Source organism: Dipodomys merriami, unplaced genomic scaffold, assembly GCF_024711535.1.
Source record: "Dipodomys merriami isolate MVZ:Mamm:240054 unplaced genomic scaffold, mDipMer1.0.p SCAF_346, whole genome shotgun sequence".
In the NCBI taxonomy this organism is placed as follows: Eukaryota; Metazoa; Chordata; class Mammalia; order Rodentia; family Heteromyidae; genus Dipodomys; species Dipodomys merriami.
The window spans coordinates 203,690-221,288 of record NW_027205004.1 but is presented as its reverse complement, the minus strand read 5'-3'; the positions used below and the strand labels follow the sequence as shown (position 1 = coordinate 221,288).

The following is a 17,599-nucleotide window of genomic DNA, read 5'->3' as shown; positions in this document are numbered from 1 at the left end:
TTGTTGGTGACCACAGCATCCTGTACTCTCACCAGCAGCACATGAAGGTTGCCCTACATTCTCACCAACACTTGGCTTTGCCAGTGTTTTTAATTTTAGCCATTTTAATGGGGGTGAAGAGGTATATCATTATACAGCTGTTCTTCAGTATCCTTAAAATATGTGAACACTCACGTATATTAAATGTAGTCTTTTCCATAACCTACATCTTCCAACATACTTAATCTCTAAGTTACTTATAATACTTAATATAATTTAAAAGGTATACATATACTGTATTATTTAGGGAATGACACCAAGTACAAAGCCTGTTTGTGCTCAGAATGGACACAAAACTATTTTAGTCTTTGGAATATTTTGCACATGAACATTTATAACAACTTTATCCATAATTTTCCAAACTTAGAAGCAACCAAAATGTCCTCCAGTAAGTAAATGATAAATTGCAGTAATATGATGGAGCATCATTTGGTAATCTTTAAAGGGCTATAAAGATATGAACAGACATGGAGGAACCTTACATTCATATTGCTAGAGGAAAGAAGCAAATTGGAAAAGGCTAGCTACTGTATGATTCCAACCATATGACATTCTGGAAAGGGCAAAACTATTGACAGTAAAAAGATCAGTGGTCGCCAGAGGTTAGTGAGGAGGGGGGGAGGGGATGAATGAGTTGAGCTCAGATGTATTTAGGGTGATGAAACTTCTGTATGATACTGCAGTGGTGTATTTAGGATGTTGCATGCATCTGAGTGTAATACACTGAGAGAACCTTAATGTGAACTCTGGACTTGTATTGTTAAAATATCAACATTGATCCATCAATTATAACATACACCACATTAATGCAAGATGGTATAATAAGGGGAAGTTAGGCAGAGGAAGAAAGAGTATTTAGAAACTTCCTGTACCTGCTGTTTAATTTTTTTCTAAGCCTAAAACTATTCTAAAGAAAGAACATAATAAAGTATATTGCTTTCAAAAAGGGATGAAAAAATCATAAGAGAAGCTAGGTGTCAGTGGCTCAAGACCAGCTACTTGGATTAGGGGATTGCAGTTTTAAGGCCAGCCTAAACATACAAGTTTGTGAATCCATCTCAGCCAATAGTTGGTAAGTGTGATATGCACCTGTTGACACAATTATGGAGGAAGCACAATGACTGGGTACAGTGTTCCATACCTGTCATTCCCACCAACATAGTGAAGTACAAATGAGAGGGTCACAGCTCAGGATTGCCCCAGGCGTAAAGCAAGATCCTATCTCAGAAACAACCAAGCCAGGAGCTGGTGGATCATGCCATAATCCTAACTACTTAGGAGACTGAGATCTGAGGATCATGGTTCAAAGCTAGCCTGGGCAGGAAAGTCTGTGAGGCTCTTGCCTTCAATTAACTACCAGAAAACCAGAAGTGGAGCTGCAGCTCAAAGTAGTAGAGTGCTTGCCTTGAGCAGAAAAGCTCAGGGACAGCACCTAGGCCCTGAGTTCAAGCCCCACAACAGACCAGTCCCATCTCCCACCCAACCCCCGCCCCCCCCACAAAAAAAAAAAAACCAACCAAAACAAGCATGAGGCCCTGAATTCAATCCGCAGTACTAACACCACATCTGCAAAACAGGATAAAACTACCTACCTCAGAGGGTTGAAGGGGAAATTAAATGTGCTGCTCTACGTACAGTATTCCTGTATCTTGGCTCAGAGCAAGGGTTATATCATAATTATCCTGTCAGGCCAGCAGCATCTTCTGCTGATCTTACGGGTATTTCTTCCTTTGTATTTTCTCTCTTCCTTCTTTTCTCCCTTTATTTCTCCCTCATTAGTAGCCTGATAAGACCAAATTTAGCATAAGATTTGTGCCTTAAGAACTATCTGCTTTTGAAGAGATCAGAATAAGAACAACTGCTCTCTCAGGGTTGCAAACTGGGAGATGCCTGCTTTGGAATGACAGAGTTCATGTTACCAAAGTGTCTAACATCTGACATTGCCCCTCCCCCAAAATGTACTCATTACCTGACTTAAGAAACAGTGACTCCTTTGTACATTGCCTTAGTAGTAACTATAGTTACATATTATAGTTATTATAACCATATAGTTATTATTTTATTTTTGTTGGTCATGGGGCTTGAACTCTGGGCCTGGGCTCTGGCCCTCAGCTCTTCAGCTCAACTTGAGCACTCTACCATTTGAGCCACAATGCCACTTCTGGTTTTCTGGTGGTTAATTGGAGATAAGAGTCTCATGGACTTTCCTGCCCTGGCTGGCTTTGAACCATGATCCTCAGATCTCAGCTGCCTGAATAGCTAAGATTACAGGTGTGAGCCACTGGCACCTGGCTAGTTATTTTTAAATACAAAAGTTTAAATACAAATATAGTTTAAACTATTCTATTATTTTTTGTTCTGAGAAACTTGGCATAATGGAAGTGAGTTCTTCCCTCAGATGTTCTGATTAGTTCAACCAAGATGCTTGAGAAAACCCTGGTGATACCTAAACTGCTGGTTTAGACACATTTTGGAACCCTGGATTAAGTTATTTTAAATTTTAATGGGGGTTATTGTTCTTTGAAGCTAAAAAAATCCTATTTAATAAAGTAGTGTTACAACTCCTTTTAAAAGAACAGAACTCTAAGCTTCTCACATTCCTTTAAAGCATTTAAGGATTGCAAAAGCCCCAAATCACAGATATGCTGTGATGAGATTCTTGGGTCTAAATGCCAACAAAAGGAGAAGGAATCTCAATGGGGTCATGGATGATTATGTCCAGCTGGAGGCTGGGTGTTTTCCATAGACAGTAATGTGTTTGCCAGCCTAGGAGGCAGGCAAGGGGAGCATTATATCTTGAAAATTTAAATAAAACTAGTGTACTTTTGAAATTGGTGTCCTTTTATTATAACCATATGATGGCAATTCTAAGCTGTATAATTGATGGACTATCCCCTGGAGTCCATAGCATCCTTTAGCTTTCTCATATATAAAATGTGGTCTGTGCGCTCCGGCACACTGTGTCAGGACAATGACAGTCCAATTTGAGAACCTGTCAGAATAACTCATAGGACAACCTCCATCATTGAAAAGAAAGTATGATGGTGGGAGGGTTCAGTTTACAATCATGATTGCTCACATGAATTTGCTGGGGAATTGCCTAACCTTTTCATTGTAAATTCTCTGTTAGATGTTGTCCATACCTGATTGCAACATGGAAAAAACTTGCCTGATAGTGATGGTACCCATTCATCTATCATCACAAATGTACAGGAGCCTTTTTATTCTTTTGCATTTAACAGGCAGAACAAAGAAGGAATTGTTCAGTGTAGCTTTACTTATTCTATTTAATATAGTTTTGTTAATCTATTTAATTAACTCTAATGTAGTTTTGTTAGTTTGTGGAGGAAAGACAGAGGTACAAAATTGATGGAACTTCTAATGACTCAACAGTTCACTTCTGATACAATTTGAACAAGAAAACAAATAATGATAGTAACAGACTGTAACCCAAAGACGAATGGAAATATTCACAAGTCAATATTGAGAGAAAAAAATTGAACAAATAAAGAAAAAATGCATTTCTTCTGTGCAGCAGAACTCCAATGATTAAAACTGAAGGGAAGAAAAAACTGAAGGGAGTGATAAAAATATAAATCTAAAAAGTTACCATTTGACACATATCACACTGAGATGAGCATGTATGAGCCATGAATGGATGCAAAAAGCAGTTAGCCAAAGCATGATGGAAAACATTTCAAAAATCTGCTGGGTGCTGGTGGCTCATGCCTGTAATTCTAGCTACTCAGGATGATGACATCTGAGGATTGAGGTTCAGAGTCAACTGGGGCAGGAAAGTCCATGAGACTCATTTCCAATTATCCACCAGAAAACCAGAAGGGCACTGTGGTTCAAGTGGTAGAGTGCTCGAGTTGAGCTGAAGAGCTGAGGGACAGAGCCCAGGCCCAGAGTTTAAGCCCCATGACTGACCCCCCCCCCAACAAAAACAAACCCACAAAAAACAACTCAAATTACCACTCCACAAAATGTGTACTAATAAGGGAAAAATTGGTAACTTCAGTTGAGTAATCTGGTGGACACAACTTGAACCAAATGCTTGTGATCAACGTTTGCAGAAAGGAGACTGCACTGGGGCAGATACAAGGTCACCTATGTGATAGTCCTGTCAAAAATGTATGTCATACTAATGAGTAAACATTAGACAGACAGAATCACACTTTTTGCAATCACTGTCAAATGTTCTTCCAAACATCAAGGTTATGATAGACAAAGAATGAAGACTTTCTTAGGCTGAAGAGCTCTCGTAAAGCATGCAATTAAAAGCAATGTGGAATATAGCAGGCTAGAATATGGTTCTGGACCAGAAAAAGGAAATGAGTGGGACAGTTGTTGATATTTGAATATGGTCTGCAGGTCAGTTAATAGGATTATACATGTTAATTTCTCAGGTTAGGTCATTGTTGATGTTATATAAGATGTTAACATTTTGGAAAACTCATGTAGAGCAGTTGTACAAAGAGTTTGCAATTCTATATTCAGGTTATATATGTACAACCTGTTATATGTTTGCAAAATTTTGTAAAGCTATAATTATTTCAAAATAAAAAGTACAACAAAAATGGGTACTAGAGTTGTTTTGTTTTTGTTTTAATTTGGTTATATTACTTACTAGCTATGGCACTCTGAAGAAACCATGTCATTTTTCCTTCCTTTAGTCTCACATCTGCAAAACGGGGATAAAACTACCTACCTTAGGGGGCTGTAGTGAAAATTAGCTGTGTTGCTTATGAATAGTGCTTAAATTCCTGTATCTTGACTCAAAGCAAGGGCTATATCATAATTATCCTATGTGGCCAGCAGCATCTTTTGCTGACCTTAGGGGTATTTCTCTCTTTCCCTCTTTTCTCCCTATATTTCTCCCTCATTAGTAGCCTGATAAGAGCAAATTTAACATGATTTGTGCCATAAAACTATCTGCTTTTGCTACGTACATATGACCATATAAGATGATGTTAAGCGAAATGACCTCAAGATAGAGACACAAGTGGTTTTATCTTTCTTGCTGTTGTTCTTAATGTATTTATAACATACTATGTGTTTTTTTTTTTGTTTCTTTTGTATGTTCTTTCCTGATGGCATAACCCCCATTTTCACTGTATTTGATTCCAGTGCCCTGCATCTTGTATATACATTTTTCCAATTTGGGGAGGGGAAGGGAAATAACAAAATGCTGAAATAAGGATATGGGTTGACCCATTGTAATAATGAGATGAACAAGACACTATGTTGAAAACGAACTATACAACTTCGGGGTGGGAGGGGTGAGGGAGGAGTTGGGGAGGTGGGTGGGAAGGGATGGTAGGGGAAAAACAGGAGGAGGTAACATTGCTTAATAGGAAATGTACTCATTACCTTACTGGTGTAACTGTCACCCCTCTGTACAGTATTTTTTTCTATATTCTTTTCAAAAATTTTATTTTATTGTAAAGATGCTATACAGAAGGGTGATAGTTACATGAGTAAGACAATGACAATGAGTAAGACAATGAGTACATTACTTGTTGATCAGTTACCCCTTCCCTTGTTGTCCCACTATCCCTTCCCTCCCTCACCTCCCCACTCCTCCTCCCACCCTAACCCTCCCCCAGACCCTCGCCGAAGTTGTAAAGTTCATTTCCAATATACTGTCCTGTGGGTATCCTTGTTGCAATGGGTCATCCTGTGTCCTTGTTTCAGCATTTTGTTATTCTCCTTCCCCTCCCCAGATTAGACAAATGTATGTGAAGATGTGGGGTACCAAAATCAATGTACAGTATTTTTACAATAAAAAAATATATACAAAAAGAAGTATCTGCTTTTGAAGAGATCAGAATAAGAACAACTGCTCTCTCAAGATTGCAAACTGGGAGATGCCTGCTTTGGAATGACAGAGTTTATGTCACCAAAGAACCTTCAGAGGCCAGTTTCCTTTAACTCCATTTAAGGCTGTAGATCTTTTGGGCTTGTGGGAATGGCAGCCTGGATGAGTTTTGAAAACTCTGTGTGTGTGTGCGTGCACGCGTGCGCCGCGCGCACGTGTGTGTGTGTATGTGTGTGTGTGTGAGAGAGAGAGAGAGAGAGAGAAAGATCTATATGTAGTATAGATCTGCCTCACAATTACCTGTCTTGAGTTCTCAACCCATGTCATATTTTCAGTTTTATTTGGCCAATAAGACTGCAGGACACACATCTTCCTGAATCCCTGCTTGGGTCTTACCTTTGATGTCACAATATGGCCTGTGGTTATTAGTTAGGCCATAGCTGCTCACAGAGCAGACGGCAAGGTCAAGAGGACCAGTACAGTAAGATGTGGAAGAGAATTGAACATCAGCCCAAGATCAAAGCAGGGGATGGGCCTCAGGCAGGCCAGTTCAGGGCATTGGGTTCAACTCAGGACCCTGCCAGGCCACACACTCTAGGGCTGTCAGAGTCCCAGAGCTTTCTGGTGTTTGAGGACATTAGCCATCACATCAAAGAAGTGGGACCCCAACTGGTAAAGAAAGTCAACGCCATCTTTCAGCTGGACATCACCAAAGATGGGAAGATCATCCTGCAGTGGACAATTGATCTGAAGAACGGTTCTGGGGACATGTACCAAGGAACCGCCAGGTTCCCAGCAGATACTACTTTTACAATCCCAGAGTCTATCTTTATGGAGTTAGTTTTGGGCAAAATGAATCCACAGAAGGCTTTCCTGGCTGGCAAGTTCAAAGTGAGTGGAAAAGTTCTGCTTGGCCAGAAGTTGGAGAGGGTTTTCAAAGACTGGGCTAAATTTTAAGCAAAACTACAAAGGAAAGCTCAAACCTCGCTGGATATGCTGAGGGGAATTCATGCTCAGAGTGAAGATTAAAGTAAAAGATAGCCAGTATTTTTTACTGAAATTCTTCCTATTCAAATTTTGATTCATTTCCTGCTGATGTACATTTGCTGGGGGTTTTGGAGCAGTAAAGAGCATTGGTGTGCATTACCTACTATCTTTGTCTTTATTTAGCTCTTATTTGTACTTTAATATGACAGGGTGAAAATGACATAGAGTGAATGGATCATTGGATTTTAATGTTCTAATGACTTTCTAAGATTTTTTTTTTAAGTATGGTGCTTTGGGAAAAGGTTGTCATGGTGAGTGTGTGCACTCCATGTAGTAACAGCTCCAGGAGGAGATTTTAATAAGGAGTCAGGGTACTGGCAGAGCGAGCACTACAGCTGCATGGGTACAGCCCAGGCAATAGAGAGGTGATGCTCTTAATGTTTTGTAACTTCAAGTCCATATTGGTGGGAGCACCTCAGTTTTTACTCAGTAGGTCTGAACAGGGGAGAATGCATCTTTCTATCAAGTTTCTAAGAAATGTACCTTTGGAGAACTTCTGCCCTATTTTGCTTCATTTGAATCTTTTGGTGCTGACCATGACTCTTCTATGTTAAACCAATGAAATACTGCCATTCTTGAAAGGCTGTCTTGAAGACAGATTATGTAATCCTTTTTTTGAGCCATTTCTAATGTGTTGATTTAGTTGGGAATTGTGAAGTGAGCATTCTATAAAAATCAAAGTTTATCCAAAGAGTTTTTTTTTTTCCTTCATGGATCTCCATATTTTGTCTGAGAGGACTAGGAGAAAGCTAGCTACATCCTAATGTATGTGGTGTGTGTGTGTGTGTGTGTGTGTGTGTGTGTGTGAGAGAGAGAGAGAGAGAGAGAGAGATTCATATATAGTCTATGTATGCCTTTATGGTATGTACAGTCAGGTACCCTAAGATTCACAAAGATTACATCAAATTGCTATGCTCAAAACACAAGTCACCTGTCTTAATAACACTTTCTGTTGGTATAATAAAATCTCAGAGGCTGTAAGTTATAAAGAAGTTTATTTGGATTTTGGTTCTGAAGGCTAAGAAGTCCAAGAGGGTGGTACTGCCTTGTAGTCAACATCTCATGGGACATTTCCTGCTGCATCATAACATGGTAGAGGGTGTCACACTGAAACATTTGTTTGCTAACTCCGCTGTCTTTCTTGCCTTATAAAGCCAGTAATAACCCTGATGGGTGTCACATACTCATGACCCTATAATTATAACCTTGGGGATTAAGTTCCCAGCTTATTAACTTTGGGGGGAGGAGGCATATTAAGACCACTGTACTTACCAAATGATCCAGCCATGCAATTTTTTTACAAGTTGGCTTAAAAGTTCTGTTTTTTAGTTTTTAAATTATTTCTAAGTAGTTGTATAAGGGGTTTCAATCCAACATGTTAGCTTATGAACACAATACATCTTGATCAGTGTCATCCTTTTTTTTTATTATCACTTTCTCCATTCCTCCCAACCTCACTCATCCATCCAAATTACCTGAGCCATTCCATTCTTAAGCACTCTTCTAAGGCAAACAAAGCTTATGCACAATTACAAAAATTTCCATATGTGTTGGAAAGATTATAAGATAGTGTACATGAAGTACTTAACCAGGCACACACTATACCTTCAATAAAAGGTTTTGCTCTCAAAAACTTTTGTTTTTGGGCTGGGAAGGTGGCTCAGTGGTAGAGTGCTTGCCTTGCATGCATGAGGCCCTGGGTTCCATTCCTCAGAACCACATAAGCAGAAAAAAAAAAAAAAGCCGGAAGCGGCACTGTGGCTCAAATGGTAGAGCACTAGCCTTGAGCTGAAGAGCTGAGGGACAGCGCCCAGGCCCAGAGTTCAGGCCCCACAACCAGACCAAAAAAAAAAAAAATAAACAAAAACAAAAACTTTTGTTTTTATGTGAATCTTCATGACAGCCATTTTTTTATAATAGTCCTAAACTGGAAATAAATCACATGTCCATCAGAAGGTGAATGGCTGAACAAATTGGGGTTTGTCATACAATGAGAAACTACTTAAAAAGCAATCAAGTATTGCACCCAGCAAACGGATGAATATCAATATAATTAAGTGAAAAGCCAGAGAAAACCAAGTATGTACTACATACTACTTATAAATAAAAAATGAGAATAGCAGTAATAGAAAAATTATCATTGATTGCCAAAAGACAGGCATGGAGAATGAGGAAGGATAGAAGGGAAACATAGTCATGAGTAAACAAGGGGTGATGGATATATTATCTTTTTAAAAAATACATTTATTATCCTGATTGTGGTGATAGTTTACATGTAGACATAGAGGCCAGGACATCACACTGAATTCTTTGTGTTATACATGTGTGGTTTACTATGGATCATTGTAAGCTAGAAACATTGTTTTTAAAAGCCATAAGCCTCCATTCAAAGTGAGGTCTTTATGTGGCTGGATTCCTTAAGTCTTTAACTTACCTCTCAGCAAATGAGCTCTCTAACCTCTAGTTTTCCATACACTTCGGCATTTGGATGGCTTTATAGAGCACTTCCTAGGCCTTCTATATTAGGACGATGCACAGTGAAAGCTGTATTGCTAACAATGCATTCTTTTCTGTGGGAAAAAAGCTACTACTTGTCCAGCTGGGCTCTACTTGATTGACAAGAAATTGTTAAAGGTCATAAGAGGAGATATGTTATACTTACTGGCTGCTTTTGTCATCAAGGTCATGATCTTGATGACTATGTGGCATTCCTGCCATACACCTTCCCCCCAACCCCCACACGTGGGAGCTATGGATGTTGAAAGATCTCTCAGTGATTGTGAGTACTGTGGTGGGCACTTTGTTCAATGGGGCCAGGCGCTTTCCAGCCAGGCCAAATTTTGGAGTGTTCAGCATGGGGTAGGCAGCTATTTGGAAGGGTACCATCATGGCCTCTTACCTTTTCCAGGTTCTTGTTACCCTTTGAAGCAGCCATGACTTCTGTGGGTTGGCCCTGAAACTGGGGTTGTTTGGAAACCAGGTAGAAGAAGAATTGTTATGCCTACACTGGCATCTGACCTATGATGTATTCTGATTTGGGGCCAAGAAATAAAATGACCTGAACCAATTGGATTCCTTTCTTAGGAATTCAGGATTAGGAAAATGTGAAACTGAGATACAACCAAGCAGTGAAATATGAAAGGCTAGGCTGTCAGAGGATCAGAGAGGATGGTGACAAATGGGTTGGCTGATAATGGTAAGACTGGAGAGAGAGATAATGATTATGTACCTTTCCTTATCTGGGCCAAACATCCTGATTTTTCCCAGGATAGTTGTTTTATGGCCACCATCTTAATATTTAAGTCAGCATCTCTTTATCCTCAGAAACATCTCCATTTACAATATAGCCTAGACTAGAAGGCCTAGAAGGTCCTGAGGTAGGCAGGACTCCATCAGAGCCTTTCTTGGGCAAACTGTCTCATTCTCTCAATTCCCATACCCAGTGTAGACTGGGAATGTTTGTTAAATGAAAGAACAACCTTTTTCACGTTAAAAGATGTAACTGGAACATATCCAAATAGCACAAAAGAGAATACAAAAATCCCGTCTTCACATTTCTTCCATTTCCCTCCATTCTTCTCTCTAAAGGCACCCAAAGCTGCTGGCTTTGCGTTTTCTTCCAGATGTACACACACAGTACCAATGTACATGGTTGGGTATGGTCCACCCTCCTTCTGTCGTCTTTGTTTTGTTCACAGGATTGGAAGCTGGCCATAGAAACTATTTCTCACAATATTCCAGAAGGTGGTGGTACATAGATCTCTCCTTCAGAGGATGCTCCCCACTATAAGATGGCCAGGTTGACTTATCTTGCCCAGTGGAATCTTGCTCATGTTTGCCTATATTCAGGAAAAATCTCACCGAGGCTGCTTTATAGGTAAAAGTGAAGGGTACAAAGGAGCACTACTTCCTTGGGGGCGGATTTACTTTCCCTTGCCATATCTTTCCAGTCTTCAGTGTCCCAGGACCCAGTGGTTGGGATGGAGCTAGGATGTTGGCCAAGGGGCAGAACAAGGGAGGGATTGGGGTGCATGTCTATTACTTCTTTTGATCTCTGCCCTCAGAGAATCCTGTCTGTCCATATCCCAGAAGGGAGAGCTGTGACGTGATGAGGGTGCTGGGGAGCCCCTGCCATGTATCTGTTCTTTCCTACTGGTCTTAAGGGTGGCCTGGTCTCTGAAGTGACACTTCATAGATGCCCCTGGCATGAAAGTAGGAGTCATAGATGGAACTATGAGTCAGTTATAGCTGCTTCGAGAGACTAGGGATAGGAAGGAGCATCATGCAGCTGGGTTCTAGGTCTACTTATTCTCTATAACCAGGAATATTCCATTTACTCCTAAAGCAGATAAGGATAGCCTATTTTGATAAAGATTTCATTACTTTTTGCTTAAAGATAAAGGTGGCTCTGGGATTGTCTTCCTCTCCCCCCCTAAAGCTCTCCCCCCTACACTTTCATAGAGACATTCAGGTAACTTTTCCTGTTGAGGGGTGTGTGTGGCATTGAAGTGAAGGGCTCCCTCCAAGGAATAGATGGGAAGTGTGCGGGTTCATCTGCTGGGAATGCTGGAAAGCAGCTCTTAAGCACCTGTTTGCAGCCTGCTTCTCACCTTTCTCACAGACTCAGATGGCTGATTCAGCTGGGCAAGCTGTGAGGGCAAGGCCTGGGTGCTGCAAAAACCCAATGTGACCTAGGGTTGATGAGCCATTTCATTGAATAGCTTTGCACCCTAGTAAATATGAATTGTATTTTACATGTTCCAAGCTCTGGGCTGAGGCTCAGAGGTAAAGGACACATCCAGCTTAGGAATCAAGGGAGTTTGTGATAGTTTTCCAGAGCGCTGCCTCCTCCTTTTCTAAATGATAATGCTCCAAAAGGGACAGAGCCAGTGGCTCCTGGCCTCTGAGATGTGTTTCTGGAATGTTCTTGCCAGCATAAAGCCTGGAATGAGATTCTGGAGTCTGGGACCACTCTTTGGGCTCCTATTCTCCTGAAACCAATTATTCTATTCCTAAACAGGACACAGAGTAGCATGGATATCAGCTCTTATGGGTTGGGCTATTCTCATGTGTTGAGGTACAAGATCCAGTAGATTACTAGTTTTGAGGACAAGGATTTAATTCTGGAGGTTTTAAGTTGTGAATTGCTAGATTTAATCTGTTCATTGGCTGACAGATTGACCAAATAATTACTTTATTTAATTATGGAACATCTAAAATGTCTTAAAGCTAGGCATGGTGACTCATTCCTCTAATTCTAGCTACTTGGGAGTCCCAAATAGAGAAGACTACAGTTGGAGGCCAAATTGGCCAAAAAATGAGACCCTGGTCTCATGTGCGTGGTGGTCAGAGCTATAGTTTCAGCTATGTGTTAGTGTGTTAGGTGTGACTGGAGACTAGCTCTGAGAGAACATGTAAAATCTCTTGCCCACAGCTAAAGCAAAAAAAAAAAAGCTGGAAACTTGGCTCAAGAACTCAAGTGGGTTGGAAAGTAGTATGGAGGTTCCTCAAAAGACTCCACATAGGGCTCCCCTATGAACCAGCAATCCCACTTATGGGCATTTACCCAAATGATCACAAACAAGACCACACTAAAGCTACCAGCACAACTATGTTTATTGCAGCATTATTTACTATAGCTAAGATATGGAACCAACTCAGATGCCCCTCAGTAGATGAATGGATCAAGAAAATGTGGTATATATACACAATGGAATTCTATGCCTCCATCAGAAAGAATAACATTGCCCCATTTGTTAGGAAATGGAAAGACTTGGAAAAAATTGTATTAAGTGAAGTAAGCCTGGCCCAAAGAAACATAGGTCCCATGCTTTCCCTTATTTGCAATATCTAGTATATGTCTGAGACAAGCAGAAAGGGTCAGATAAGTTGATGTTAGGGAAATGAACCCTAAGATATGTATTCAAATGTTTTTTTTCTTTCATGCAATTGTTTCTAACATATTTATAAGATGATTTCTTTGTTGCTTTGCATGTCCCTCTCCCATGGTATAACCCCTGCTCTCACTGTATTTGATGTTGGTATAATTTGTGGAGGGGAAGGGAAAAAACAAATCGTTTAAATAGGGATACAGGTGGACCCATTGCAACAATGAGACGTACAAGTCCTTATGTTGAAAGCGAACTTTACAACTTTGGTGGGGGGGGAGGAGGGCTGGGTGGGGGGGTGGGGGAAGGATGGGATGGGAAGGGGAAACAAAGGAGGAGGCTACAATGCTTGATAAGAAATGTACTCATTATCTTTCCCATGTAATTGTTACCCCTCTGTACAGTATTTTTACAATAAAAAAAAGAAAAAAATAACTCAAGTGGGGGCTGGGAAGGTGGCTCAGTAGTAGAGTGCTTGCCTTGCAAGCTCAAGGCCCTGGGTTCGATTCCTCAGCACCACATAAGCAAAAAGAAAAAAGCTGGAAGTGGCGTTGTGGCTCAAGTGGTAGAGCACTAGCCTTGAGTTGAAGAGCTAAGGGACAGCGCCCAGGCCCAGAGTGCAGGTCTGACGACCGGATCCCCCCCCCCCCCCAAAAAAAAAGAACTCAAGTGGTAGAATACTTGCCTGGTGCAAATTGCACTATTGACAAAAATTAAAAATTAATAATGTCTTAGACATTGTTGATATTATAGGCAGGGCTAATGTTAAGCTAGAGTCCATTGGTTATTTATGAGGCCAGGATTGGTTCAGATTGGTCAAACCCTGCATTGGTTTCCCAGTGCTCTGCTTGGGTTGACTCTTTCTTGGTCACATTTGTTATCTATGATTTTTACATCTCAAAATAATCACTCCTGGTTCTGGGTGCTGGTGGCAAACAATCTGAGGTTCTGTTTCTCATGGAGTTTCTGTTTCCAGATGGGGAATCATGGGAGAGAGGAGTAATAAACAATAAATAACCAAGCAAGGTAACTTCTGAAGGGAAAGTGAGAGTCAGGAAATGCCACTCCACAAAGGGCTTCTATGGCTTGAATGCCCCCTGTATTGCAGATATTAAAAGGTGGGGCCAAATGGGACATTTAAGAGGTGACTGGGCATGAGGATCCACCCATCTTGGACCTCACCAGATATGGCCTCCTGATCTTGAACTCCCCAGCATTTAAAACTATAAACTGAACAAAACTTTTCATTTGTAATTTTAGTGGTATGAGAGTTTGAACTCAGAACTCAGTCACTATACTGTTGTGCCACATCCTCTAGCCCTTTTTTGCACTGACCTTTAAAATAGGGCCACACTTGTTGCCTATTTGTATACCTGGACTGTGATCCACCTATTTCATGCTTCCCATCATAGTTGAGATCACAGAGATATGCCATTATCCTCAGCTAGAGATGGAGTCTCATAGACTTTTCTGCCAGAACTGGCTTAGAACCACAATAGCCCTTCCTCTCCCCAGTGTATGTGGGATAAGAGGCACAAGCCACTACGCCCAGTTATGGATTGAGAATGGATCTTGTGTGATTACCTGGGCTGAACTGGAGCCATGATCCTCCTGATAGGCATCCTGTGTAGTTTAGGATTACAGGCATGAGACACTGTTGTCCAGCTAGGACCATAGATTTTTATTTTGTCTAACAAGGATTATCAAATCATTTACTATGTAATTAGTGTCTTACCAAAGTTTTTATCAACAGTAACAGCATTGTGTCTTGCACATAGCTGGTTTCTCATAAGTGAATGTTTTTGGAGTGAATCAAGAGGCAAGGTAAGTGCAGAAGTTCAGAGACAGTCAAAATCCATTTTGGGATTTGGCATCTGATTCACTTGGTCTCTGACCTGCTGCTCCATCTGGGTCTTTGGCTTCACTTGCTAGGTTTCACAGAGAAACTCTTAGAGCAATAGGAATGAAGAGAGGAGCCAGAAAGGATTCTCTGCAGTGTGCTCTGGGCTCTCCACCTTAGGAAGTACCCCAAGTGATGGCTGCGGGTTCTCACTCACTTCTCTTTGGGGACAAGCAAATGACTTGTGACTTGGCTAATCACAAGAAACATCTGCAGCCTCCTAAAAATATCTGCTTTGTACCATCTTGTGGAGCACAATATTTATATAGCCTACCAATGTAATTAAACTGATGTTTAGTTAATTCTTGAAAACAGCTGGAGGATCTCAAAGTCCAGGATGAGCTTTATAGGTGGCCTGAATAGTGGGCTGAGAAAGGGGCTCTTGGGAGTTGTTCCCATGGCCTCTTGGTCACAGTGGGGTCTACAGCGGGTAGAGATGGGGAGAGGAGCCAAGGAAAATGCTGGAATAGAGTGTTGTGTGGCTTTCTCAGGAACAGATGGATGACAGTTTTTATTTCCATATTTCTGTCTGGCAGTCCCTGGCACATTTCCTACTGAGGAAAGCATTTGTCACAATCAGTCAGAAAGTGCCTCATCCCAAAGTACACTTTTGTGCTCTTGTGACCTGAGGAGGTCATGTGCAGGTGATGCTAGAGTTTTCTTGAATGGTCACTTGGTTTCAAAGACCTACCTGTACAGATGGGAATGTTAGCCAGCAGAGGTTGGAGTCATAGCTTTCTTTTGCTTCTCATCAGTTTTTAAAAGATGAGCAAAAAGCAAAGAATGGAGCCTACCACACACAAGGTCATGGGTTTGATTTCTAGTACTACAAGGGAAAAAACCCAAGCAAACAAACAGAGCAAAGCTGAAGGAATTTTAGCCAAAGGAGTTCTATAGCTTTATAGCTGCATGAGTTTATTTGAACTCAGCAAAGCAGGATGGGAGGATATACTCCAAGCTAAAGACACCATTGAGACATAGAAGCAGCTCTGTCAGTGCTACCAACATAAGTTTGGTGGGAGGTGGGATTCAGATGGGCCTCTGGGGAAAATAAAGCCTGCAGTTAGGGAGTCCAGATAGTCCCCTCCTTTGTGCACAACTTTATTTTGGACTCTTATTTTTATATGAATTAAAGGGACAATCCATTGATGTTGCCAGACAATAACAATCATTCATTCATTCACTTATTTATTATTTCTGTGATTATCACCAGATACCTACTACCTAGTATGAGAGTGGCATTGGGGAGTAAAATAGGTACCTTCTCCATCAGGAAACTTCTGGTGTAGTGCCTATGCACTGGGCTCAGGAATAGTCCAGGATGTCTGTAGGCTGGGTAGGGCAAATCAAATAAATTGACTAGGCAAAATTCAAGATTCAAGAGGAATGGAGTCAGAGGAATAATGACTAGGATATAAGCTGATACAGGGCAAAGATAGGATCATTCCAGCCACAGAAAATAGCATATGCTAGTGACCTGTGGTTGACAAAGCAAAGTGATTTCCTGGAATTGAAATGAAGTTAATGGGGTTGGAGAACAGGGGTGAAGAAAAGACAGTGGAAGAAGGCTTTAGAGGTGCAAGACTTTCAGACTGGAGCAGGAATTTGACAGTTATTCTTACATGATCTGAGGCCAGGAAGCACTTGCAAAGATCTGGATATCAAAATAATAAGACAGATCTTATTCTCTTTTGAAGTGAGGGGATAACACTTTCCACTAGAATTGGAAGACCCTTCTATCAGTAATTGCCAGAACAACTTAGGCTTTTTTTGCATATCTTGAAACCAGACTTCTCCAAACTCTAATGAAGACATGATCATCATAAGGGGGGGGGGTGACTCTGTGACATCACTGAAGAGACAGTGATGAAAGGCCTGAACCTAAGATGTTGCTCCAGAAGACCCAGGGCTGCATTTCAGTGTCTGTCCAGGCAGCAGCCCAGTGGATCCTTAAATAGAAAGAAGAACTGGCCAACAGAGGAAGGAAAGCTGTCCTTGTACATCCCCCAGGAGTGGCACTTTTCATCAAAGTCTAAAGGCCAAGTATATCTGGCCAGGCAGTGTTGTGATAGACAGGCTGGAGGCGTGGGGCTGTTAAGGAGTTGTTGGAAGATCACAGGATGTGATGCATCCTGGTTCTTTGGCCAAGCAGATCCGTGACACCATCTTCAATAGGCTGCTCTTAATGTCCACAATGATTCCATTTGATCTCCATTCTCCTTGGATGTTTATATTCTTTAAAAAATGGTCAGTATTTGGAGGTAGATGAAGAAGCAGGAGGTCACTTTAGTGTTAGAGTAAGAGGGGGTGCATATGAGGCACATTCATCTATATGTCTGACATGATGCTTCTTCAGAGTAAGCATATTGCCTTATACCACTGTTCCTCAGATTATTCCTATTTCCTCCAGGAGAGTGAAGATCTGAGTTTTGTCCTCAGAAAGAGGGAACTTCCTCTCTCAACACATGAAGCAAAAGCACTTAAAAATTAAGCTAAACTAAAAAATCAGGTGTAAGATAGAACAACCATATTTGGGGAGGTTTCTCCATAATGATGTATTTGATGTTCATTTTGAAATATCACTACATGTTGTCATTTGTATATTATCTCAATTGTGTGATTCTTTAATACAGCATAAAATCATAATGTGTCACCTTATGATCCAGATGTAAAATAGAATACCAACGAATTAAAAACTAACTGTTGAGGTCTGGGATGTAGCTCAGTGGCAAAGTGCTTGCCTAGCAAGTGGAACATCCTGGGTTTGATCCCCAGTACCAAAAAAGAAAAGACAAAAAAATACAGTTAAAAACTAACTGTTGAGAATTGTACAACTTTAAAGTCATTGAAAGAGAACAAGAATGAGGGAGAGGTAAGTTGTGTAGAAACTAATACAAGGCAGAT

At 40.8% G+C, this 17,599-nt stretch overlaps 1 protein-coding gene and 1 long non-coding RNA gene across 2 annotated transcripts in view; both read left to right on the top strand.

Moving 5' to 3' along the window:
* The first annotated feature begins 6,282 nt into the window (after positions 1 to 6,282).
* LOC138803689 (SCP2 sterol-binding domain-containing protein 1-like) lies at positions 6,283 to 7,010 on the top strand. Its single transcript, XM_069987746.1, has one exon. The coding sequence runs from the start codon at positions 6,347 to 6,349 to the stop codon at positions 6,815 to 6,817; it is 471 nt and encodes a 156-aa protein (XP_069843847.1). The 5' UTR covers positions 6,283 to 6,346; the 3' UTR covers positions 6,818 to 7,010.
* A 2,559-nt stretch (positions 7,011 to 9,569) lies between these two features.
* Positions 9,570 to 17,599, top strand: part of LOC138803690 (uncharacterized) — a 62,437-nt gene continuing 54,407 nt past the window's right edge. Inside the window, exon 1 of the long non-coding RNA XR_011365005.1 lies at positions 9,570 to 9,686. This is a non-coding gene — a long non-coding RNA (uncharacterized lncRNA). The remainder of the gene's footprint in view (positions 9,687 to 17,599) is intronic.

Excerpts from the sequence above, each read along its gene's own strand:
- LOC138803689 (XM_069987746.1), top strand. The coding sequence starts at position 6,347 with ATGTGGAAGAGAATTGAACATCAGCCCAAGATCAAAGCAGGGGATGGG.